At 38.6% G+C, this 27,341-nt stretch overlaps 1 protein-coding gene across 5 annotated transcripts in view; it reads left to right on the plus strand.

The window, feature by feature from the left end:
• LOC149173433 (Rhomboid-related intramembrane serine protease family protein) overlaps positions 1-27,341 on the plus strand; it is a 200,259-nt gene that overhangs the window by 45,595 nt on the left and 127,323 nt on the right. For all 5 annotated transcript variants that reach the window (XM_089424599.1, XM_089424600.1, XM_089424598.1 and 2 more), the window contains one exon: positions 21,840-22,589. In XM_089424599.1, coding sequence (XP_089280725.1) covers positions 21,911-22,589 — 679 coding nt within the window. In that variant the 5' untranslated portion in view covers positions 21,840-21,910. The remainder of the gene's footprint in view (positions 1-21,839; positions 22,590-27,341) is intronic.

Here is a 27,341-nt window from a genome sequence, read left to right on the forward strand (position 1 = left end):
CCAACTTCTTCCTCTTCTCCTCTAGAACATGGCAGTACACAAGGCTACTGAATATCTGGAAATGTGACACATCTAATTTCTTCCCTGTAAATGCCTCCTTTGGTGTAACTCGCCTCAACACTCTATGCGGGGTCCGGTTTTGCAAGAAAATTGTTGTATTGCATACCTCAGCACAAAGAATCTTGGGCAACCCCTGGTCATGCAACATGGCTTTGGCCGCTCCAACTATGGTTTTGTTCTTGCGCTTTGCCACCCCGTTCTATTGAGGATTATATTGTGTATTGAACTCCCTTCCTGATGCCCTCTTTGACACACAACTCCTTGAGTGTGTTTGAGGTGTACTCCCCACCATTATCAGACCTCAACGCCTTGATTTTCTTGTCGGTCTAGTTCTCAACAAGGCCTTAAACTCCAGAAACTTCGAGAAGACTCCATCCTTCCTTTTCATGAAGAATATCCAAGTCTTCCTTGGGTGATCATCTATAAAGGTGACATAATACTTGTACCCACTAATGGATGCCGTAGAGAAAGGACTACAAACATGTGAATGAACAATGTCTAAGATACCCTTGGCCTTGTTATCTCTACTTGGAAAAGATGATTTGGCATACTTGTGAAGTTTGCAACCCTTGAACACCTCATGTTGATCGACATTGCACTGTGGCAGTGTTGTTGCTATCTCCGTGAGAATCTTTAGCGCTCCATGGTGCAGATGCCCAATTCGCCTATGCCATAAATCCCCAGGCTCGCTACCTGAGTCACACCCCCCTTTGCTGGTTAATGGTGTCGTTGGTTCAAACTGCAATTGATACAGACTCTTGTGTCTAATCTTGATCTGCTTTGCAACCTTGGAGTTTGAGGGTTTTATGAAAACCCTACCTTGTCTAAAGGTTAGCTCGTACCCCTCATCCTCCGATGCTGAAACTGAAACAAGATTCTTCTTGAGCCTAGGTATGTAAGGGACATCTTTGAGATAAAGAGGGTTACCAAACTCCCTCTTAAATTGCACTGTACTAGTACCCTCAACTCGATACTTTCCATGATCTCCCATCTCAATCTCAAAATGCATGTCCCTTTTTTATAGTTTGCTGAAATACTTCTTGTTTCCCGTCATATGATAGAACACACCACTACCCACATACCATAAACTAGTAGCCACTAAGCTTTACGTGCAAGCAATGAGTGAAAACTTCTTCTCAAAATGAGAAGAGAACTCCTTCTTGGACCTGTTGCACCTATTTTGTCACAATTCCAAGGAAGTAGTTGTACACAATTTTTCAAAGTTCAGAATCATCAACCAACCAATTATCATGTCATTGTAAACCCAATTTCTGCAAATTATAATGTAAATGATGCTAGTATGACTGTTTAATTATGTAACAACCTAGTTAAGCCTATGATTTGGCGACGAATTTCATCTTAGGAGCTTTTTAGTCTCACCGAATTATGCATGTTTCTAAATGCAAATAATCGACAAAGGTTTTCCCTCTAGCTTAAACCCCAAAGCTAGGGTATAATTTATTGACAAAGTCTTAAGTGAGTCTTAGTGTTTTTAGTCGAGTCTATTGTAAAAGTGATTTGGGAATAATTTAAGCTATTTGGCTAAATTATTTTATTATAGATCACTTGGTCTACTAGATCATATTGTGTCATAGAATTGGGTAAATATTATGAGGGTCTATAACGAATGGGTATTCCCCCTTTGAGAGTCGAATTTGTAATTATCTGAAGTAAAAATATTTTAATGCATGGTCCCTCACAATTAAACACCATGGCTAAAGTATTTGGGGGTGGAAAAATAATTAATCCCTTCTTGTGTCAATTAACTAATTTTTCAGACAAAATTAAATTAAATCCTAAGCCAGAAAATTAATTAATCTAAAGTCAAAAAATAATTTCTAGAGAAATTATTTTCTTCAAGTGGAAAATGACAAAAAAAAATCGTGGGTCAAAAAGAAATTAATTTTTGAGGTCCCCCACCGAGGCAAAAATTTGTGGGTCAAAAAGAAGTTAATTTTTTGAGGTCCCCCCACCAAGGCAAAAATTGGATATTTTAAGAAAAATTGAGCCCTTGAACCTTGGTGGTTAAGTCAAAGTCAATTTTTTGAGGAAATTAATCCAAAATATTTATTTTTGGATTAATAAAAAATGGTTTTTATGAGAAATTCGAAAATTCCTCAAAAATAAATATTTTTGATGGCAGAGATTAAAAGATGATCAAATATTTATCAACAGTCGAGATTATTTTGACAGAGATCAAGCCAACTAGCCGTTATTTTCCACTTGGAGGATTTATCTATAAATTAGAAGCCATTTGCTTCTCAAGTCATGATGATGAAAGCTCTGACTCTAGTCGATGTAATTTTGTAATGCTGGTTTTGTTCCACTGATCTGCTGGGAATGTTTGAAATATCATAATAAAAGACTTTGGGGTTCAGTTCATGGTGTTCTTTGTCTGATGATCTGTGGTATGTGCTAGGTATGTGCTTTCCTATATTGTGCTTAAAATTTTATAAGCTTGTTTATTCATTAGATGGTGATAAGAACATTCTATTGGTAGATTTTGGGTCTATCTTAGGTGATCTGATTCGCCATATGTCTAATAAGTTTTCTTGAAGAAAATATATAGTGTTAGTTCTTGTAGCATCAGATGTGTTCTAGCCTTGAATTTTGTGGAGAGGCAACAATACATGAGATCTCCAAAACCCAGTCGTTTTTGGAAATTCCACCTAGAAATGACTTAATTAGATTATTAGTCAATTTTTAAATATTTCCTAAGTCTAAACTTAGGGAATATGACTAATTAATCGGAATTAATTAAGTTATGGTGTGAATGTTCTAAAAACTCACACGGATCGACTTCAAGTTAATCCTAGCCATCGATTAAGATCTAATCTTGGTCATTGAAGTCTCAACAAAGGATTATAATAAGAAGTCGACGGGGCTTGGAGAACACACTTTGAGAGTTCGATTTCACTGGCAGATCAATTTCTAGAGTAGCAGCGTTCAATTGCCGAAGAGAGCCAGAGATCGAAGCAGTGTGTGAAGGGCAGGGACAGTGATCTGGAGGAAAGATTATCCAAATCTGGAGAGGCAGCAGCAAGAGAGCCGAGTTTCCCAGAGAGGCAGCGTTGAGGGACAACGCAGTTGCTTCAGCTAGGTAGTTCGATTTGGAGGAAGGAAAAATCGTTCTCAGTTCCAAAGGCTGGGAAGAAGCCCTAGAAGGCCGGAGAGACGATTTCCTCAACATCCGAAGGCAGAATGACTTCATCAGAGCTTAGTCCGAGGCAAGCCGTTTAGACAGCTACGCAAAGGCTGACGCAGAGCTCTAGGAGGCCGAGTTTTGGTAGGCAAAGTCGTGCCAAAGATTGCTTGTGGGAGAAGGGTAATTCCCTTCAATATTTTTCCTAGATTTTCTTGCTGTTTGGATTGCCAATTGGGCATCCATAGATGTACTCAGATTTAACTGTTGCATAATAAAATTAAACCCTCAATGCTGCACCGGTTTTCCCGAGTTGGGTTTTTCCGGGGACATGGGTCCAAAAATCACTATGTCATTTTATGTGTGTGTGGTTGTATTTCTTCCAGTGTTTATTTCTTCCGCAATCTATTTGTGTAGGTTGCAGTGTCATTGATTCAGTATTTGCTGTAGCTCATAGTAACTAAATTGTTTAATTTAATTAACAATTAGGAGAATTATTTCTAATTTCTCCAATAGGATTCTGGTTTTGGAATTTTCACATAGAGTTCGTAGGTTTCCTGACCCTTGGGCTCCAAGTTCATAGAATTTGGAGGAGAGCCGACCTTGTTTGGGCTCTAAGAATTTTGTTTGGTTTTCTTACTTCGCTAAGGCTATGGGCAATTCCATAACTTTCGAAACACATTTGATATGTTGTCACTATTCGTCATTTAAAAATTATTTCTCAAAATATATTTTTATTTTTAACCATTGTACATTTGTAAATTATTTTTGTAGAATAATTTTTGTAAATAATTTTTTTTGTTTTGCAGCTAATTGGGGTTTGGGTTTTATTTCAAATTTTTGTATATATTAGGGTTTTGGGTATTTCATTTTTCATTTGTGTAGGTGAGCTTCAAGAAGATTTGCTGGGGTTTGAGCTAGATCTAGGCCCTTGAGGGTAAGATCTAGTCTCTAGAAATTTTTGCAGGGCCAACATCAAGAAATTTTGCAGTGAAATTGAGCAATATTGAAGATTTGAAGCAAATCAAATTTTTGGCAAGGGTTTCAAAAGTTTTTTAGGGCCTCCAAGCCGAGCATCCTCCCTCTAGCTTAGCCTTTGCCCTTGTTTACCCTTCCTTGGCTGGCCATAGACTTGAAAAGGCCTTTAAGGCCTTGCCATGAGCCTTTTTTCCAGTGTTGCACGAAACACCCCTCTCGGATCAAAACCCCGAAACACGATCTCTACGGATCGCGACCGGTTCCGCCGTGGGGCCCCACAAACACGATTTTTTTAAAATTTTTACTTTTCTAGTGGTTGGGGGTGGGTCCAAATTGGGTTAGGGTAAGGAATGAAGGGATTAAAAGGCCCTTTCACCTCTCATTTGCTTACTTGTATTTTTTGAGAGCTTGGAGAAGAGAGCTGGGAGAAGAGAGGAGAAAGAGAGGAGAGACTTGAGGAGAGCTTGCAGGAGTGAAGAAGGAGGAGCTTGGAGGAGTATAGAAGGGCTTCCATCTACAAGAGCTAAAGAGGTAAGTGCAAACCCCAAACTCCCTCATTTTTTTGTCATTGTTTTTTGTATTTTTATCCTCTCTCTCCTACTCTTTCCCATTATTTAATTGTAGGTTGTCCACCACCTATATTCATATTCCAAGATGGTGTTCTTTTGGCTTCTATGTATCATTCCACTTTTGGTTTTAATGATGGCAAGGCGGGATAGGAATAAAAGGGAAGAAGAACAAGAGGATAGGGGTCCCCATATGAGTGACCCAATGTATGATGAGGAGGAAGGGTTTGAAGAGGAAGGGAATGAACCTGAAGGGAACACTGAAACACTAGAGGGGAAAGCTGCATTGACACCCTTGTGGAACTATGTGACCAAACTTGAAGGGGGAGAAGGTGGTGGAAGCTACAATTTTTTGTGCCCTCATGGTTGTCATGGAAGAAAACCATTTAGTGGTTCATATACCCGTGTGAGGAGGCATCTTTGTGGGGTGATGGATAGTTATGATAAAAAGGGCGCTATGGGGATACAAATTTGCCCAAACATTATAGCTGAACAAAGAAGAAAATACATCCAAATAGAGGAGGTTGACTTCTTCCTACCGGGCACATCTGAACGGGAAACTCCCAACCGCCTACATACCTCCCCTTTCGTGGCACAGTCTTGGACAAGTGAAAATATCTTCAAGCTCAAGGGACACACACAGATGCTTAGCATTTAGTAAAACACACAAAGGCAGGCACCATGTTGCGTTGGCCCAGATCTTTTCAAATTGATCATTTGATGTTTCCTCTAGGGTTTTGACATTGGATTGAATACAATAAGACAACAAAAAAGCAAAAAACAAAAAACTCAGTCGGAATCAAGTGCAACCTCTAGATTTGGTAGCTCATATCCTCATGGTACTTCTGCAAGCTTTGGAGTTTAAAGAACAATAGGGGATTTCCTGAATGTTGCTAGGAGGGATGATGTGGATGGAAATATAGTTCGATTTCTTTGTGCTTGCGGTGTATCATTCAATGTGCTTTGCTCTCCCTATTGGCATGAAATGGTAAAGGTCATCAATGAAGTCCCAAAAGGATACAAGTCGCCCAACTATGAGAAATATAGAACAATGTTATTAGAAAGAGAAAAAGCAAAGGTTCAAAGAGCTTTGACACAAAATGAGTGGGTGGATTGTGGGGTATCCATTGTATCAGATGGGTGGACAAATATTAGAAACCAACATTTGATAAATGTTCTTGCTGTTTCTGCTAGTGGTGCAGTATTATTACATGTCTTGACTCCTCCACGAATGCAACTTCCCAAAACATTGCAGATCTCCTATTGTAATCAATTAGAGATGTTGGTCCGAATAATGTGGTTCAAGTGATCACAGATAATGCAGCAAATTGTAAGGAAGCATGAAAAGTTATTGAGCATACTCATCCACACATATTTTGGTTTGGGTGCTTGGTGTACACATTGAACCTTTTGATACATGATATTGTGAAGCATAAATAATGTGGGTGGATTAATGAGCTTTACAAGAAAGGGAAGCAACTCATTAAATTTATCACAGGGCATACAAGGGTAAACTACTTCTATGGCACTTACTCCCAAGTTGCAGTCGCTTAAACTTGCAAAAACAAGATTTGCAAGTTAATACCTCACCTTTAGGCGACTAGTGAAGGTGAGACATGCTTTAACTAATATGGTGACCTCTGAATCATGGGAGGAAATTAACATTGATAAAGTTGGTGGTGCTAATGTAGCCAAGGACACTATTCTTGACATGTTCTTTTGGTCACAGGTTAAATATGTTTTGCAAATCACCAAATCAATTTATTACATGATCAAGTTTGCAGATTTAAATCGGCCAATAATTGGGGAGGTGTATGAGCAAATGGATAGCATGTTGGGGCAGAGTAAAGACATTGTTGAGCCTAGAGATATCACCTTGTACAATTATATTCGTGCAGAGGTGGAGAACCGATGGGAAATGCTAAATGTTCCATTGCATGCATTAGCATATGTTTTGACAACTAAATACTATCATCCATCATGGCTTTCAACACCAACACTTGGGGGGGCGGGGGTGGGGCGAGCAGGAGAAAGCAATACTTAGATCCAGAGGTTCTAGCAAAATATATGATTGCATTGGGTAAATTAGTCCTTGATGAGGAGGAGGCTGCCATGGTATGGAAACAGTTGAGCAACTATACGCTTAGCACTGGTCCATTTGGGAGCATGCATGCAATTAGAGATCGAGAGAGTTTTTCTTCTCTTGAGTGGTGGAGCATGCATGGAGGTGCTACTCCACTTCTACAGACCTTGGCATTGCGGGTGTTATTACAGGTGGTAAACACTTCTTTCATCCGCAGTGTTAAAAGGAACAAATTGAGTTTAGACCGGGCAGAGAGCTTGGTTTATGTTCATTACAACTTGTGATTGTTGCCCCATTACTGTGATGATGCAAAAACTAATAAAGACCTTAAGGTTTGGGACAGGAACCCAAAGGAGCCCAATTTGGAGGATGGAGTGTTGTGATTAGAGCAATTAGAGGATGCTCTTATATAAGTATGTCTATTGTGGTATGAATTTCAAAATTCAGTCAATAAGTGGTATGTCCATTGAACTCAAATGTGATAATTTTGCTCATAAAGCATTTCTCTAATTCCCGTTTTTAATTATTTTTGTTAACTATTGTTTCTTTTGCTATGAATTTTTTGAGCGATTCCAGGATGATGATGATCGAGTTGAGATGCCACCCCCATCTGGTCCCTTGGTTCCCAGGTTCCATGGTTCAACACTAACAACAGGGGCTTTGTCTTCATCAGTTTCAGTTCCCTTCCCACAACTTGCACATGCACCATCTTCTTCATTGCCACCACGTGGAGGCCCACCGCCACGTACTCTTCATGGTGGAAGGAGGAGAGATTAGTAGATATATTCACAATTTACTACTTGTCATAGATTCATCACTAGACTTGTAGGCTTGTTGTGAATTTGAACATTTTTGTCTTGGCGGTGGCCAAGTGGCCTATTTTGTAAACATTATTATTTGAATTTTGGACATGTCTCATGTTGACAGTAGCTCACCTGTGTTGAAGTTTCTAAGTTTACTTAGTTAGAAACCCTCCATGCACTTTATCTGATTTATCCTACCTACTTGTTATTTTTCTTAACAAGTTATTTACAATGTAAATGCTGAAAATAAACACTAGTGCATGCTCAACATATTACAGATCAACAACTAAAAGAAACAGAAACAAACACGCCATATGACACCATTATTTTTGGACTAATGTCCCCGGAAAAACCCAATGTGGGAAAACCGGTGCAGCTATCTGAGGGTTTTCTTATTAAGCAATATCAAAGTACAATCTGGGTGCCGAAACTGGCTTACCCAACAGAGAATTTCCTTGGCAGTAATACCTCTCAGTTTCTGACAATTCTACTGGTTGAAACCCCGGATAATCCTTCCGGCAGCTACTCAACATTGATCTGCCCTAGAAACCCCAGAGTCAGCCTCTCTCTGGACTGCGTCAGCCCCTCTCTGCCTCACGCTGGCCCTGCGTCACCCCGGATGGGTCTGCGTCAATCCTGGGAGGCCCTGCGTCAGCCCTTTGGCCCTTTGCGTCAGTCATGATGGCTTCTTTGAGGCTCTGCGCAGCTCCCGACTGCCTCTGCGTGGCCCTGCATGAGCCCTGGCTGGCTCTGCGTCACTCTCCTTGGCTACTGCACCGCTCTCCCGGCATTATCTTTGCCTCTTTGTCTCTTTGTACTCAAATGACCCTTAGCTGCATCTCTTGATCACTAATTCTATCTCTTAGCAAACCCCGCTCTAGAGAATAGAATGATTGATCACTCTGGTGTATTCTCCAAGTGACCCTCAAGCCTCCTCTTATACTTTTCCTGTTGACATCTCAACGGCCGAGATTAAGTCCCTAATCAACAGTTAAGATTAGATCTGGCTTGATCCATGTCTTTTGGACCATTCTAACACAAATTCATATTAATACACATTAATATTTTATTTTCCCTAAGTTTAGACTTAGGGACTCCATTAAAAATATTAATTATTTTAATATCTCTTAATCTGTTTAGAATCTGCCCAAATCCTTTCTGGGTATTGGAGATCTCATGTGCCCCAACCTCTCCACCAAATTTTGGTGCTATATCACAGTAAGGACCTCGATGTGATCTCTGTCTTACAACAAAGAGAATTCGGTGCTACTACAACAAAGAGAATTTAGTGTTAACACAGGAAGAAGGTCACAAGTGTGTGACAAGGTCTCGGTACTATTACATGAAGAAGGTCTCGAAGCGAAGAAGGTTGAAGTGGAAGAGGAGTCAAGAAGAAGGTTGACTGTCAAGAGAACTTGTGTCTTGGTCTTGGTCTTGGAGTGGAAAATAGGTCAAGGGTCTTGGTCTTGGTATTCGTCAATTGGAATCTCTATAAGAATAATTTGTGCGGGTTCTCCTCTCAAAGAGTGAGAGGTTTTGGCCCTAGCTCATAGCCTACATTCTGCTTCTCTTGTCTATTTATGTTCATGCATTGGTAGCTTTTTGATGAAGAAAAACACTAATAACTTAAGCTAAGAAGATCCTAATCTAAAGTTGTATAAAGCACTCAAAGCAGCTACTAATTGAAGAGAAATCACCTAACTATTGATATCCTAGATTTCTCAACAAACATAACCAAAATAACATTGAGTGCAATCCATCTCTAATCCAAAAATACATCAACAAATAGGCTCTAGATGCCCCTAGCATCCAAAAAAAATTATGCTACAACAAATGCCTACATATCATCAAAATCATTGCTTATATTGGGATCTTTGTCATCAATATAACCTTCTAAGCATTAAAATAAGATAGAAAAAACGTAGCATGTCAAGTCAATATTTTGTTTGACTGATGGGTACATTTTTAGTAGAGTTATGATTAGAGGAGTTCGACATCCAATGCCACTAATATCAAAGTACATAGAAGGATTGGTGATCTTTATTAAATACTAGTTCCTTACCCTTGTACATGACAAAATCCAATGGAAATGTTGCAATCCCCGCAATTCTAAAGTCCTGAAAAATTGTTAAGTCTGTTGGATTTTGAGTGAAATCTAAAATTCTACTTTCTCCATATGAAATCCAACGAGGTTGGAACTATCTTCAAACATCTCAAGTCATTTCATGTTAATGTTAAAAATTTAAGCATGGAAATGTAAGATTAAAGAGAATGTCACTTTTACTTTAAGAATTTAACATTACCATGAAATGCATAGCAATACTAGGAACATAGGCTTGAATATTAGGTGGAGGGCCATAGGCTTGAATATTAGGTTGGCCTAGGGGAGAATTAGAAGTGGGCCAAGCAAATGAAAAAACCAAAAAATAAAAGAAGGAAAATTTTTTACGCTGCATAAGAAGGTACAAACTGCACAAAACCAGTCCTGAACCGGCCTAGTCAGTACCGAACCGGCCTATTCCAGTTTGGAGGCCCAGTTCAGACTGGTTTTGGGCCAAAAATGGCCAGACCGGTCGGTTCCACCGTTTCCGGTCTAATTCTAATAACATTGGCTAGAACGGAGAGGTCGAGGATCAGGGTGACAATCCCCAACTTGAATCGTTGTCACATCGTGCCTGTACTATCTGAGCAACAACATTTTATTTGGCGCCGTTGCTGAGGACCAATTTGTTGGACCTTGGTGTTACGACATTGTTCTTAATTATCTTCACTTTCTCATTATCTCATCATTCCTTATCCCATCAATGCCACATTTTCTGGTGTTGTTGTGATATTCACCTTATCTCTTTGTCTTTTCATCACCTTATCCTTTGTCCTCTCACTAATCTCTTCATCTTCTCTATCCGCACCTTTAGCACTTGGACATTTCGATTGGTTCCTGTTTGGGTGGCGACTCCACTTATTCATCTATTCACAAGTGCTTACTCTAGAAGAAATCCTGGTAGCTTGTTTAACCCCACTCCCGATCCTGAAAAGGCCCTGAGAGTTCGGTTAAACACATTACATTCTAGCAAGCATTTAAGCTTTCTCGGATAGGAAGCCCTCCTTGATATCCACTTGCTTTTCCTTAATCCCACCAATCAAGAATTCATGGATTATTACAGGCCTTGCAACTTTGCCAACATTCAGGGGCATCCGCATGATATTCTATATGACTCTACTATGAACAAACTTCCAACATTCCAGGGGAATAATGCAATCAATGTTGATGCTCACATAAAGAAGTTTATGCTCATGCGATCGCATACAATCATGAGAATGTTAGAATGAAGTTATTTGTCCTTTCATTAGAAGATGATGCATTGGAATGGTTTCATGACAAGCTTGATTATGCTTTTGATTCTTTGCAAGCTCTCACCAATGCATTCAAAGATAAATATGGGGACAAGAGAGAAGGTAAATATTTGGTCAAAGAACTTAACTCCATCAAGAAAAGGGAAAATGAGACAATTGAAGAGTTTAATTAGAGATTCAATGGTATCCTTAGAGACATGACTCAAGATTACAAGCCACCTGACAAGACAATGTTAGAACAATATCTTGAGGCTTTTTGTGTTGACACTCAATATGAGATAAGACGTACCAAGCCTGCCAATTTAGCTACTGCTCAGAATACAATGGAAGAATTAGAGAAAGATAAGAAGGCTTCAGGTAAGTCTGAGATTCTTGGTTTTGAAAGAGGTCCAGTCAAGAGTAAAGGAAAGGAAATTAAGGAGGTAGAGCATGATCCCATTAAAGAATTAACGCAAATGGTTAAGGAAATGAGAATTGAACATGCTCAACAAATAAGTGCCATGCAGTCTAGGTTGATTCAGATGGAACGAAATCAAGCTCAGAATATTCAACCTAGAAATAATAATAACAATAGAGGAAACAATAATCCATGGCCAAGAAGGAATCCTCCTAATGATCAGAGACCTCCTACTCCTCTTGAGTCTGCCAATGTTGTTGATCAACCTATCCCGTTTTGTAGACCATGTGAAAGTTTCCATGAAGAAAGTGCATGTGCTATTGCTAGAAAAATCTTCGATGAAGCAACAAATGAACAGATAAATAATGTAAGTCAAAATTCTTCCAAAGAAGATTGTTGCACATATATGATTTCCTCCTCTTTTGCGATCAATAACTTCAGTAACGAAAACGATTCTATCACACGAATATATGGTGAACCTCCATCTGAGGAACAAATTCTGGAAATTGCTAAAAGTAAGGGTTATACTTATCAGAGAAAAGGTGTTGATGATGATGCAGAGACAAGGTGTTGGAGTAGTTCAGCACCAGAACGCCTTCCTCGCTAAGGAGTGTTAATTTTTGTAGCATCGGAAGTGTTCTAGTCTTCAGACTTTGTGGAGAGGCTAAAACACAGGAGTTCTCCATAACCTAGAAATCGTTTATGGAAATTCCACCTAGAAGTGTCTCAATTAGATTATTAAGCAATTTTTAAATGTTTCCTAAGTCTAAATTTAAGAAAAATGGTTAATTAATTAGTATTAATTGAGAAAGGTGGTAATTATCTAGAAAATCACACGGATCGACTAGGAAATAATCTTAGCCATTGATTAATGTTTAATCTTGGCCCTTGGAGTCCTACAATGAGATTATAAGAAGAAGTCCATGGGTAGATGGAGAAACATACTTGCGACACTTGAGATTGATTTCCTTGGGCAGTTCAATTTCTTCAGGGAGCAGTAGCAGTTGCCGAAAGAGTTTGAGCCAAAGAAGGGAAGTAGAGAGGGGCAAAGACAGGGGAATCTAATAAGAATAATAATTTGAAAGGGTTTTCCCCATAGTCGGTTTTGCCTTGGTCTCTGACCAATTCTGGTGTCTCTATGTGTGAATGCTTTTCTTCTATTGTTCCTTTATGTTCCACTGCATTGATGATGATGATATTGTTCTTTCTATATAGTTGCATATGCTATTGAATAAGGATGTAAATATGAATAATGTTATGATGTTGTGGGTTGAATTTAATGTGTAAATGAAGAAATGCAATTATCAAAACAAAGAACAATATAGCCCTAAGAAAATTTAACATGTTATTAGCGTTGGGCTGAAGAAAAATGATGGAGATCACCCCTATGACGACACCATTGAAGGATGCAACAGAGGATGGTGGAGACTAAAAGAGTACTAGGGTTTGAAGGTAACCCTAGGCAATTAATGTATTAGAGTTTGATGGATATTACGAGATTAGGGTTTGAGAGAAACTCTGGTTTATGGCAAAGATTTGAGATATGAAATCTAGAAACCCTAGCATGGTCAATGTGAAGATGCTCAAGCACTTGTGACAAATTTGATGAAACCCTAGATGGGATAGTCTCTATCAGGCCCGATTGCCGATAAAGTTGGCTGAAATATTGAAGGAAACATTGTTATATGGAGTTGGACAATGGACAATGTGTTAGTTTTTGGTAGCATCAGATGTGCTCTAGCCATGAAAATTGGTGGAGAGGCTAAGGCACATGAGTTCTAAAGAACCCAGAAACCGTTTGGTGAAATTCTACCCGGATTGTATTTTATTAAAATAATTAATATTTTTAATGGGGTTCAATCTAAACTTAGGAAAATTAAAATATTAACGGGTATTAATCAAAATATGGGTGAGAATGATCTAGAAGGCGGATCAAGTCAAGTTTTAATCTTAGCCATTGATTAGAGACTTAATCTTGGCCGTTGAAGTCTCAACGAGAAAAGTATAAGGAGGCTTGGGGTTCATTTGAAGACACACAAAAAGTTGATTAGTCAATTCGATTTTCCTAGGGCAGGGTTTGCTAAGGAATTCAAACAAGTGATCAAGCAGTGAGGATCAGAGGCAGTTCTGGAAGGAAGTGATTTCCAGTTTCAGTGAATATACTTCAAAGAAGACAGTGAAGGACAATAGAGCCAGCGCAGTGCCAAGGAGGGACAATGCAGAAACTAGAGGAGGTTGACGCAGAAGGACAATGCATCAACTGGAGGAGGTTGATGCAGAAGTGTTGGGGATAGTAGAGATCAGTGCCAGGAATCACTGTGGGTGATTGGCATGAGAAATCTCGATTTCTCAGCAGCAGAAGTAGCAACAACCAAGGTTGACGCAGTCAGAGGGAGTCTCCACGCAGAAGTGATGCTGTGGCTGCGTAGGCTCACACAGAGACTGCGCAGTGGGTCATCCAGGAGCTGGGGACAGTATAAAATTTCCAGATTTAGTGTGAGAGAATTCTCAGTTATCTTCTTTGAGTGGATTTCCATTTTCTCTGGGGCATCCAAATTGTATTAAAAAATTTACTGCCAATAATAGAAAACCTCAGACCTGCTGCACCGGTTTTCTCACATTGGGTTTTTTCGGGGACGATTGTCCAAAAACAAGTGTCAATGTGATTGTTCATGTTCGAAGCTCACATCTCTGTTTTAGTGTTTTAGGCTTCAGTCTCTGGCACAACATAGAGAAATCTCGACTATAGTCGTTCACTGGTCGGCTCATTCGTGCAGTCGCTCGCACAACATGTCCTCCATGCGAATGGAAGTTAGGGTTTTATTTTTTAGTTATCCAAAGTTTTTGCTCGTTGACCGCAGTGTTCGACAGTGGATTGCAGACAACGACAATTCATTACAGGCTTCAGGATCAGGGTTTTGAGTATGACCATGATTGGGTTCATGTCATGAATATTGTTTAGTTGATTTTCGCTGGATAGTTGTATGGATGAAGATATGGATCATTGTACTCTCTTTTGCTGAATCATTCAATGACAATCTAATAAGAAGAAGACTTTGAAAAGGTTTTCCCCATAGTGGGTTTTGCCCTGGTCTCCGACCAATCCTGGTGTCTATGTGTGAATGATTTTCTTCTATTGTTCCTTTATGTTCTACTGCATTAATGATGATGATATTGTTCTTTCTATATAGTTGCATATGCTGTTGAATAAGGATGTAAATCTGAATAATGTTATGATGTTGTGGGGTGAATTTAGTGTGTAAATGAAGAAATGCAATTATCAAAGCAAAGAACAATATAGCCCTAAGAGAATTTAACAAATCTCAAGCACATATCCCATCCATGAAGGCTTGCTACGATTTGGGGAAACCCAATATAGCAAAATTTACCAGATCCCTATCTGAAATTATTTCATCCACACTAGCCAACTCTCCTTTTACTTTGAATAAGTTGGTGAGGTTAGACACCACAGAATTTGACTTGGACATTATAATATTCCTGTGCTTGTCCTTCAATACCAGCTTAGCCTCGGTCGAACCCTGATAGAGACCAATAATCGCTGTCCACATGGCTTTCGCTGTTTTCTTCTTAGTCAGGTGAGGAATAGTGTGGTCTTTAACTCCCTCCAAGATGATTCTTCTTGCTCTGGAATCCATCTTGTTACGCTAAGCCAACCACTGGGGGTTAGAGGGTGCGGCTGGGACATTATCAACAAAATCCCATACCCCTTGCTCCTACAATACCACTACTATCCTTTCACGCCACAAACAGAAGTTGGACGCACCATCCATTCTATGTTCAAATTTGAGACCCTGATATGCCATACTACCAAATTGCACTACACAAAATAGATCGCACTTTCGAAAAACCCTAGCGACCAAATCAATCTGATAAACTCCCTCCCTTTGAATCACAAAACTTGCTTCAGAAGATAAAACTGTGTTTCGTCTTCAATTAAAGGCTTTACTCTGATAACATGTTAGATTTCCTTAAAACTCAATAATTAATTCACAATTTTCTAAGTGTAAAAACTAGAAATACAAACAACTGTTGAACTGGAAACTTGAATTGCAAATACACTGAGTTTTCTAACTTAGCATGCACAACATGAAATAAATAAATCAAAAGACAAACACTTTCAACACATAGAACACAATATATACCCAGGAAACTCCAACTCCGGGGGAAAAATGGCTGAGATTAGATCGTGATGAAGGGCTAAGATTAAATCATAAGTTAACTTAGGAATTCTAATTTTTCCTAAGTCTAACTTTAGGAAATAGTTAAAAATTTAATATTCTACTAAAGTGGCTGCCTTGCGGGTCCCTCTGCTAGCCTTAGTAGTTAGGCAAGCAGAACCCTTACTTCTCTACTCCAATCAACATTGTGGTTAGGGGCTTAGCAATGAATATACCCAGAACATGTTTCCCATTCTCTTCAATAATGATCGAGTTTCAGGAAAGCATATGACCTGTTTTAAATAAGCATCAATCATTTAATGGAGTTGAGAAAGACATTGAATGTTTTCATTTATAATCAAGAAATCAACTCATCTATTTTTAGTTTCTTTTTTCAGTGTTTAGGTACTCTCCATGCTATTCTAGACAGGAAAGCATATGACCTGTTTTGAATAATCATCAATCATTTAATGGAGTTGAGAAAGACATTGAATGTTTTAATTTATAATCAAGCAATCAACTCATCTATTTCCAGTTTCTTTTTCCAGTGTTTAACTACTCTCCACGCTCTTCTAGAATACACAGTTTGAAATGCTCCAAAACATGCCCACCCCCAAAATCCTTTGTCACTTTTATAGCTTGATAATATTGAAGGATATGGAAATCTATCTCTTGAGTGGAGCCTGTTGACCACTCTGTGTCAACGACCCCATAGCAGTACACCCTTTTTTCACAAAAGGGATCTATCATGTTCGAGTGTTCGCGCCTTTTGGATTTCATCATCAGCCGTCAGTTTTGTTAAAGATGTAAACTCATTCTGCATGGTTATAATGTAAATGATCTTAGTAAGACCATCATGTATGTAACAACGTAGTTAAGCATAATATTTTGATGACGATCTCTACCTTAGGAGGTTTTTTGTCTCACTGATTCATCTGCGTTTCTAGACACAAATGATCAGCAAAGTTTTTCTCTCCAACCTCACCCCAAGGTTAGGGTGGATTTTTTCGACAAGATATTAATTGAGTCTTAGTGTTTTTTTATCGAGTCTTTGTAAAAGTAATTTGGAAATAATCCTAGCTAATTGGCTAGATTATTTTGTTACAGATTACGTGGTCTACTGGATCATATTTTGTGTCGCAGAAGTGGGTAAATGCTTAGGGTCTATAACAAACGGGCATTCCCCCTTTATGTATTAAACTGTAAAATCTTGATGTAAAAAATATATATTTAGTGCACGGTCCTTCATAGTTAGACATCATGGCTAAATATTAGAGGGTTGGAAAAATATTAAATCCCCTCACAAGTCAATTAGTTAAATTTTCTAGCAAAATTAAATTAAACTTTAAACCAGAAATTTAATTAATTTTGTGTTTAAGTATGGGGGTTTTACGCAGTGCATTATATTAGATATCATTTTTGGGATTCAACTGCGTTAAGTAAGATCATTCACGTATGACCATTTCCATGAGAGGTAGTCGTAACTGACTAATTTCTCATGATTTTTGAATAGTTCACTTAGCACTCATTGCATCGGGTGATGCTCACAGGGGTGAAGAAGTGGGATTGAAACTAGTGAAATGTGGAGAACGAATCACATAGCATCAATCATCACTTCCGGGGCTTGCACCCGGTAACCAGGACTTCCCAGGAGGTCACCCATCCCAGAACTCCTCTGGCTCAAGCGCGCTTAAATTAATTTTGTGTTCTAGGTAAAATTAATTTCTCCAAAGGTGAAATTCGTGGGTTTTGAAGAAGTTAATTTTTGGAGGCCTTCGACCAAGAGAATATTGAAGAAATCAAGAATTTTTGGACCCTTGGACCTTGGTGGTTAAGTCAGAGTCAAATTTTTGAGGAAATTAACTCAAAATAATTAATTTTGAGTTAATTAAAAATCAATTAAATGATAAATTCGATTTTTCCTCAAAAATTAAATAATTTTGACAGTGATGATTAAAGATTAGTTAAATATTTATGAACGATCGAGATTAATTTGACAGGGATCAAGCTGACTAGCCGTTGGAGATTTTACCTATCAATTAGAGGTTAGTGTCAATCTGTCTTTTCATCCGATCTTTGAATCATGTACTAAGCTCTCAAGCTCACTTTTATGCTTTTTTGAATTAATGCAAAAGTCTTTGGGTTTCAACGTGCTGTGGTGTTCCTCTTCACGAATTTATGGTAACATTGTTTTAATTTCTGCTAAATGTTATGTGAAAACTATCAATCAATAGCTCTTTTAGAATAATCTGAATACATGTATCTTATTCAGTTTGTTGGATCTAGGGTAACATTTTTAATTTTGATGGAAGTAGCAGGTATCTCTATTTCTTGAGAATTTCATTGTTGTTCTATTTCTCTACTTGGTTTGATGGTTGATCTAGTGTTTGCAGGAGATCTTTTGAGTTTTTCTTTGAGCGTTGGGGGATAGTTCTTAGTTGGACCAGCCAACTCTCAGCGTATATCTTCTGACGAGCCCACTTCACATAAGCTCTGGGACTTATCTAAAGATTAGATTATTTTTCTTGCAGGGTGTTTTTGGGCTAGTACCTCTCCAAAAAATTCAAAATCCATTTTTAGATATTTGTAGAAAATTGATAGATCTGGCTGTCAAGAGCCTTGGATTATCCGAGTTGAGAGCATAGTTGGACTCATACTCCTCAGATCTAATAGATCTACCATCTTTGTACAAAAATTTGTAATTTTTTTTAGGTTTTCTAACTTGGGTTTCTGGGGTTTTATTTATTTTTGTATCTCTGGGTTTTGGGTGTTTTGTTTTTGTTTTTGCAGGTGCAGATCTGAAGATAAATTTTTATTTGAAGCCGGATCTAGGCCCTAGAGGGTAAGATCTGGCCTCAATATCATGTTTCAAGGGCATTATTCCTAATTATTTTCCATTTGTGGGTTTCAAAATTAAGATCTTAGGATTTTATAAGTGTTTCGAGCACAAATCTGAAGCAGAAGAATATTTCATTTTAATCAAAATTTTATGGGAAATTTTTTAAGGTTTTTAGGCTACCATTTCCGGTTGCCTTTTTTTCTTCCTCTCTGAAATTTTTCCGAATTTCTCTGCTGCTTGGGGTTTTCCATTTCTTTTCTCCCTCACTGCTGCCATCGCTCCCTCCTTGTTGCGTCTCTCCATCTTCTTCCCTGCGCGATTTCATTCCCTTCCTCACTGCGCTGTCCCTTCTTCTCCTTTGCTGCCTATGTGTTGCCATCAAACCCTGCTCTCTTAACTCTCATTGCTCTGCCTGCAAACCCACGAGTCCCTTCATCCCCGACCCTCATCGCATCCTTTCTTTGCTGCTTGTTATTTCTCTTCGCAGCCCTACCCATCTCGCTCGCAGCTCCTCCTCTTCTTCTCCCTTCGCTACTCGACCTGCAACGCATTCCATTAACCTCTATTGGTTGGTCCTTTTCCTCATTGTTGTCGTTCCTCTTCCTCGAGCTCCTCCGCCATCATACCTGCAAGCATACAACTCGTTTTCCTTTTCTTTTTTGTCTTTATCCTTTCTTTATTTGTTAGGATTAGATTAAGTTTAATTTTTTTTATGATTCTGCTTTTTCATTTTAATTTTTTAACTTTTGAAAGCTCTAAAATTTTGATTTTTTTTAGGTGTGCCATTTTGATTTTATTTTTTATTTTTTTGAGTTTGATTTCTTTGAGAAATTGAATTTCAATTTTTTTTTAATCTTTGCTTTTTTTTTTTTGATTTTGATATTTTTTCACATTTGGATTTTTCTTGAAAATAAAAAACAAAAACTTAAAAAAAATTCATTTTCATTTTATGTGACTTTGATTTAAATCAAAAGAAGACTTTGCGCTTTTACATTACAAATTTTAAATTTTTATGTGGCCTTTGGCCCATTAAAAATTTAAGTTATTAAACCCTTTTGATTTTTTACTTTTGTCACATTGAGAAACTTAATTAATTATTTGCCACATTAAATTTGCTTCATAAGACTTAGCATATTAAAAAATGCCTAAGGAATAATTAAAATTTTAATCTAAAGTTCCTTCTTAGTCTCTTTTGTGTTAGGGGTAAAAATCTAAAAGGAGAACTTCGTGGTATTATTTTTTTTTTTAATTTCTCTACATCCACATGCCTAATATTTTTTTTTAAATCATATCTAAAGATTGACTATAGGAAATTAATAAATTTTCTGAATTTGGGTCACTAAAGAAAACTTATTTTATTTCTGGAATTATATAAACTGCATAGCATTTGAATTTTGTGGTTCCTCATGGCATTTAAAATTTCGAAATTTAATTGCTAGAATATTTTGCATACTAAGGTTATTTTCTGCTTGACATCTATTGAATTGTTCATCGTTTAAAGTAGCTCTAAGTGCGATTTAATTACTTGAATTATTTGATATTGCATGCTAAATATTTTGCGAATATTTCAAGTAATTATTAAAGTACTCTGTCATAGAATTGTGATAAATTGCATATCTTTTGTTCCTAAGTTGAGTATTTTTGTTGGCATTGATATTAAATTGTGAAGAAGATTTTTTCTCTTTGAGCTATAACTATATCAAAATGATTTGAAGTAAGCTTGTGGTTTAATTGTGATTTTCTAAGGGGTTTATCTTTAAGTCTTTATCTAGTAAAGTGAACATTTCAATTTGGTGATTAAGGGCTTTTGCGACACAAATGTTTATAATCCTCGAGTCTAAATTCATCTCATCTCGTCGTGCATTTGCATATTAAGTTAGTTTTGCATAATTAAAATTTACTTCCAAGCATAAGCTTGGTCGATAGAGAGATAGGTACCCATCTATCTTTGCTTGAGAAACCTGCTTTTAATAGTATTTAAAACGGTGACCTTGCGGTCGTCAGAGCCACAACTCTCTGCAGTGCTGGAGGCACCAGGTATGTTAGATTTTCAGGAGAGGTATCGGTAATAACACCTTAGTGTGCTTCACCTTATCTTCTCTCTGCCAATTACTATGAAATCAGGGTCAATATAGAAAGGATTGAAGGGTTTAAATTTAGATAGACATTTAACTAAAATTTACCAAGATCCTGCATCTCACATTAGCTTTAGGATCTGCATTTCATATAAGATACTTATTCATCCAAGCAGCAATTGCAAATCAATTCCTTGGTCGTAATTTCCTTAGCAAGATTGTTGACTCCATAAGGCACTGGTATCAATCATTTAAATTTAATCAAATCTTATAAGTCTTGCTAAATCTTAATCAAGTACTTGGTCGTTTCACTGTGTCTCCCGCCCTGGTTGGTTCCCAACTAGTTCTTCTTCATTCCATTTCCGTAGGGTCTACCCCCCTTAGCCCGTTGTAGGGAGACAACTTAAATGGAGAGATTGGGGATCAGGGTGACAACCCCCGATCTAAGCCGTTGTCGTGGTGCCTGGACATTTTGTGTGACAACAAAGCCTATGTGAGAAAATAGTGACAGTTTATCAAGCTTGAATGGATTTAGGTAAAGAATATCAGGGAATTGTTAATTCTGATTCACACAAATGGAGAAAGTATCTGAACATTAGAACATTATGGAAATGTCGGTTTTCGAAAGAAGCAATAAGTTGGCAGGTGCACATGTTCATCAGAGTTCTGGATGGAAAAAATGAAGTTTATCACCACTTCGAAATGGTATCATAGGATGCTCAACATACTAAAAGAGCAGCTTGGCAAAAATTCATTTTGGAGGGAGAATAGTAGAAATTGAAAAAGTCAAAAATGGTTTCTGAGAAGGATTGTCTAAATTGCTTATTGAAATCATCTGATTGTCTCAAGAAATACAATGCTATTCATTCATTATTAAGGAGTAACATGACCCTAATTTCTGGAAATTTGTTCACCTTCTTGTTCCCTGAGTCAGAGTGAGGCAGGTGTGGTAACTGATGGGAAATTGCAGGTGGAGAAGCTGAATGCAATGGATGAAGCAAATGGCCCTCCAAATTTTCAACGAGTGAATTCAAAGAAACAGCTAATCAACAAAACTAATGGGCTGTTTGTAAACAAATCCATTATAATAGTTGAGCATTGTTTATATTTTCTGGAATATTATCCTGTAAACTGCCGTCGTCACATATAAAATATTAGGTGGGCATACCTACGTTTATTTTTATGTCTTCACAGACTAGCAATCTGCACTTTCACGTATTTTTCCTTTTACTAACTTCTTTCTCTTGGGAGTTTGCTCAGCTGAGATTTTTTTCTGAAGAAAATGGTCATTTGCAATAGATAAGTTAGTTTATGTAGATGATTTAAATAATGCTAATTGATTGAACTTTGGAATGTGCATATAGCTGATTACTAGGGAATGGATTTGTATGGAATCTGGATTACTACTGTGGCAGAGATGTTTAAATAATATTCTATGAGAAGTATGGGTCCACTATATTGCAGCTGTTTGTGCAAGGATTTGGTCAGTAGTCAAATGTATCCAGTGGTTCTCTACGAGGGAAGTGTGTTAACAGATGGTGTTTTATTTGAAAGTTTAAATAGAAGGCGAAATACTCTCTGCAAGTCTGAAGCATGGGTTAGATTGCAAAAGAGAGGGCCAAAAGTGTCTCAGGTTGGATTCTTAAAATTGAATAGCCAAAAAAATACAGGCTATGGTATTCGTAGAGGAGGCAAAGGATCCATAATCTCTCACTCAGTGCCGCAGGATTCTACTCAACATAGTGAGACTGACACAGGTGCTTCTGCAACACATAATCTGGCAGAATTAGATTCAGGCAGATCTGAAGAGAGAGAGGGATGTAGCTTGGCAGCTGCTAATTCTGAGCAGCAACAAAAATCACACAAACAGTTGGGTATCTTAGATTCTTATTTCAACAAACTTCATGGCAAAGCACATCAGGGCCAGGATGTAGCAGCTAAATCTGATCAGTTAATTGTTGCAGAAGTTTATGCTACAAAACTGGAACCAAACCAAGATGAATTGGCTTCACAGATGCCATGTGCAGAAAGCAAGTCTACAGAAGAAGATGAGCAGTTGAAAATGGCAACAGAATTGGATGTTTTGGACAATTATATTAAGAAACTTAATCCAGGTAAGCATTTCTCTGTCAGTAAAGGTACATTTTAGTTACAGATCTCAGCATCGAAGCCTTTTGTTCATCTGAAATAATGTCACAACATGATTTGTTTAGAGGAATATTCTATGCATGCTAAAAAAATTAACCGTATTGTCATCTTAAACTTATGCACTGTTTTTTTTGGAAAATGCTGCTTATATGAACAGAAAATATGATACAAAGATCATAAACAACCAAGTACAGGACTACCTAAAGGCCAAAAGAAGGGCCTTTTAGGGCTTGGAATTGTTTCTACGACATAAATACCTCTTTATACTTTTGTTGTTTAAATATTTTAGATGGGGTCCCTGACACATGTTTCCCATTTTGTTTCCTAAAATTTGGGGGTTGTTTCAAGTTTTAACACATCCCCTGAACATGTTTTTTCGTTCCCTCACCCTGCCTCCCAGAAACATCATGGAACATTGGTATTTATGTTTCACTACAGGAATCAATTATGGAAGGATGGAAGGGCCCAATGTCTATGGTTTTGTTATCACTTGAAAGCATCATTTGAAAGGAGTCGTTCTGTGATAAGCTAGAGAAAGTACTTCTGCTACCAATTCTATCTCTTACTTCCAGACTAGCGTGCACTAGTTTAACAAGGGGGGTCTCCCTAAGGACTTGAAGCTTACTCTTCAAATATCAGCAGTGAAAACAGCCTCAAATATGCAATCAAACTCTCCTATCTGTGAGGAAATTATTCAAAATTTCTACTTCTAAACCTCAAATTGTTAAGTGATCAATTCAGATCTGTGATATAAATGCCAAATTTGCAGAATTTATGTGTTTGGATCACCCTTTTGGTTCAGGAACAGCTGTTTGGGTTCAGTTCAGTTTATGCTCAAATCTCAATTTTAAAAGGACCTGTCTCTGGGATTGGATGGCTTCAGTTTATGCTCAAATCTCAATTTTAAAAGGACCTGTCTCTGGGATTGGATGGCTTACTCCTTCCCAGATGCAGATCAAATCATTGGTGGTGACTTTCATATGGTTGAGTGGGATGGTGATTGGGGTAGTAGTGTTGGTATGATGGTTAGTGGTGTGGAAAAGCAAGCTTGGATGAGGTGTAAGGCAATGCTTTGACCCCAATTGAGGAAAAGTGCTGGATTATGGGAGTTGGATCACTTGATCCAACTTTAGATAGGGGAGGATAGAGTTCAGGTGAGATTGGATTGTGTGTATGGCCTTGTCATGACATCTCTTTCTTTGGATGTTTGTGCTGTTTGGGAAAACAGTGTATTCCATACAGGATGAACACCTGTAGTAACCACCCACACAACTAGAGCGAAGATTGTAATGCTAGTATTTTCATATGGTTAGAACTCTCTACGAGGGAAATAGTCCATGGGCTTCACCAATGTGGCCACTTGAGGCAATTTTGTTAATGGATTTTTTTTTTCACATAAGAGAGTTCTCACAATCGATCATCAACCATGACCCTCCATGCTCTTTAAATAGTGATCATGGACCAATTGGGTGTTAAGCCACAGATCAATAGCTATTAGTATCGAGGAGAATATCGGCCATCGGATCACTCTATATCTAGAACTTAGTGACTATTGGATTACAATGCAACTAATGCATACATACTAAATAAACACATTGAGAAACACACTTTTACCTAATAGACACATTAGACCAAGTTGAATTTAACTAACTCCTAAGTGTCTAAATATCCTAACATCCCCTCTTAAGAACAAGTTGGGATAGGTTTGAAGGATTTGCAAAAGTGACACAATAGGAAAAAGGAGGAGGCATTAGAGCCTATCCCTCCTTAATGACAATTTTCTGAACTCCTAACTTAGGTTGAAGTTTAGAAAACTTTGCTTTTGTAAGAGACTTTGTGAAAATGTTTGCAACTTGATCATTTGTAGGGTGAAAGAGCACTTCTATAGCTCGATCATGAATGAGCCTTTTGATGATGTGCATTTGTAGCTCAATGTGTTTTCTGCATTGATGCTGAATTGGATCTTTGGCAAGCTTGAGAGGGTGGTTGGATGCCACTGCTGGAATCCAAACTCTGAAAGGATCTATGGAAGCCACAAGACTTCTTGACTTGCATTAACTGTTGCTCCATACTTTGCTTTTGTTGAAGAACGAGCAATAGCTCACTGCTTTTTACAAGCCCAAGTGACAGGTTCAGAATAAAGACTAAAAACATAACTTGTAGAAGACTTTTGATCATCCGGGTTGCTAGCCTGATCTGAATCAGTGAAACCAACCAACAAAGGAGTACCCCTTGAAATGTAATATGTATCCCAAACTAAACTGTACCTTAAATATGCCAAATGATCCTTTTAGCTATTTTCCAATGACTTTTATGGTGTAACACACCCCCTACTATCCATAGCGCCTACTAAGGGTAGAAGGAGGCAGTTACTCTGATGACTCGATCTCTAAAGTCTAGTTATGCAAATGGGGTCTAAATTTTTTGATCTCTTTCGACTTCCTCAAAATTTAACATGGATAACATCATTGTGTTTGCCTCATTTAGATCTTTTCGATGATATAAGATTTGCCTCAATTGTGAAAATTCCTAGATCTAACAATCTCAGGAATCCTACTGCAACCAACTGAATCTACTTCTCTTAGATTGTAAATTATGTTACAAACTTATTTCAGATTTTTTCATGAAATATTGAAGCAAATTACTAAAGCAACCCACACCAAATTAAATATGATTCTGAAACATAGAAACTGAACAAGTAAATTAGAAACACATAGGACACCGTTATTTTTGGATAATAGTCCCCGGAAAAACCCAATGCGGGAAAACCGGTGCAGTAGCTCTGAGGGTTTATTATTATTATTAGGCAGTAGCAAATTATGAATACATCACTGTGTTATTCAATTACAGAGAGAAACACTGGCAGGCTCTGCGCTATCACTGCGTTGCCTCTACACTGTCCCAGCGTCAACCCTCTCAGGCACACCGTCACCTAGTTGGAGAATTGATCAGTAGCCCAGAGTCACTGCTCTCAACCTCCCGGTTTCACACCCCCGCTTCCGGCTGCTGGAACTGGCCCTCTGCTCTGATTTTCGATTTTCTCTCTCTCCCTCTGCGTTGCTTTTGCGTGGCCCTTCTGGCCCTGCGTCAGCCTTTGCGTCAAGGCTATTGGATCACTCTCTGCCTCTCTTTGCTGATGATTCTCTGACTGAGAATCACTCTCTCTCTCCGGAAGCTGCTATCCTTGCCCCTTTGCTGCAAGAAATCTCCTCAATCGATTTTCTTGATCTCTCGGTGTATTTTCCAAATGACCCTCAAGCCCCTTCTTATATCTTCCTGCTGGACAACCATTGGCCTAGATTAACTCCTAATCAAAGGCTTAGATCGTTTTGACTTGATCTCTGTCTTTTTCTAGAAGTTTCACCCAAATTAATACCCATTAATATTTTAATTTTCCTAATTTTAGACTTAGGAACTCCATTAAGAATATTAATTATTTTAATAAAATCGTCTCTGGGTGGATTTTCCAAAAACGGTTTCTGGGTTCTTTGGAATGCATGTGCCCAAGCCTACCTGCAAAATTTGAGGCTTAGAGCACATCCGATGCTACCCCATATCAACACGCCCTCTTCGCGAGGACTGTGCTCTAACAATATACTGATGTTGCATAATGCTCTGAATCTAAAGCATCGTCCTCTGCGCAGCTGATGTCTGACATGCTGTCCAACAACTACTGCATTGCTGTTGTAACTGTACTGCCGCCTTTGACACTACCACATTCAATGCTGCATCTGTACCACAACTCCCTCTCAAATGCTGCATCTGCTATGCTGCTAGCACTGCCACTGCTAACACTGCATCCATACTGCAGATCAGTTGCTGAGAGAAGCAACTGAAAAACATCCAAAATTACTGAACTAAGTGTGTTCAATATGATACCACGTGAATGCTAGAACTGATTGCTGCTAGTCTTTGCGCTGACCCACTGAATCTACTACGCTGCTGCTGACCTCTGCTTTGTGTCATCTGCACTGCTGTCAACTCTGCTCTGCGTTGCTTAGATTCTGGTGCTCCTAGCCACTGCAAATGTCTCCCCGACACTCTTCGGCACCACCCAACACTAGTCCATCCTGCTACTGCAAGACTGGGCTCCCGTACCAAGGTATTGATCCAAGAGGCGGACTCCTCAAGGATCCTACCCATCTGTAGCTCTTTCGAACTACAACTCCGAATCAGCCCACCTTCCTCCTGGAGGTATCTTGGTTGTCATGGCGAACTCCTCTTGTTCAATCTTTGCTGCCGCAACCTTAGGATTGTGCTTCTCATCCTTGTCCTTTTTCTTCAAAGGACACTGGGATGCATAGTGGCCCATCTTGTCACATCTGAAACACTTCACCTTGGAGACATCCTTCTTTCGTCTCTGTTGCCCTTGCTGCCCCTTTGATGCAAGGGCTGCATTCTCCTTCTCCTCCTTGGGCTTTGACCCACTGCTACTGCCGCTTTCGTCAAGTTTGACCTTGACCAGGTCTCTCCTCAACTCCTCTTGTTTTAGAGCGGCCCACCTCTCATCCCAATTAGGCAATGTTGCTCTACCCAGGATACCCTGGACAAAGACTTGCTACTCATTTGAGACAGAATTTAGGGCCTTTCTAACTAACTCTGAATCCTGAGGTGTATGTCGCGCAGCCGACAACTCATCATGGGTCTCCTTCAGCTTCGTGAGGAATGGATCCACACGCTCTCCCTTCTGCATCTGAGCAGATCTCAGTTTCTGTTCC

The sequence above is a fragment of the Pinus tabuliformis genome, chromosome 4_2, assembly GCF_031772625.1.
Source record: "Pinus tabuliformis cultivar Carrire ecotype Pingquan chromosome 4_2, CPIR1, whole genome shotgun sequence".
Classification (NCBI taxonomy): domain Eukaryota; kingdom Viridiplantae; phylum Streptophyta; class Pinopsida; order Pinales; family Pinaceae; genus Pinus; species Pinus tabuliformis.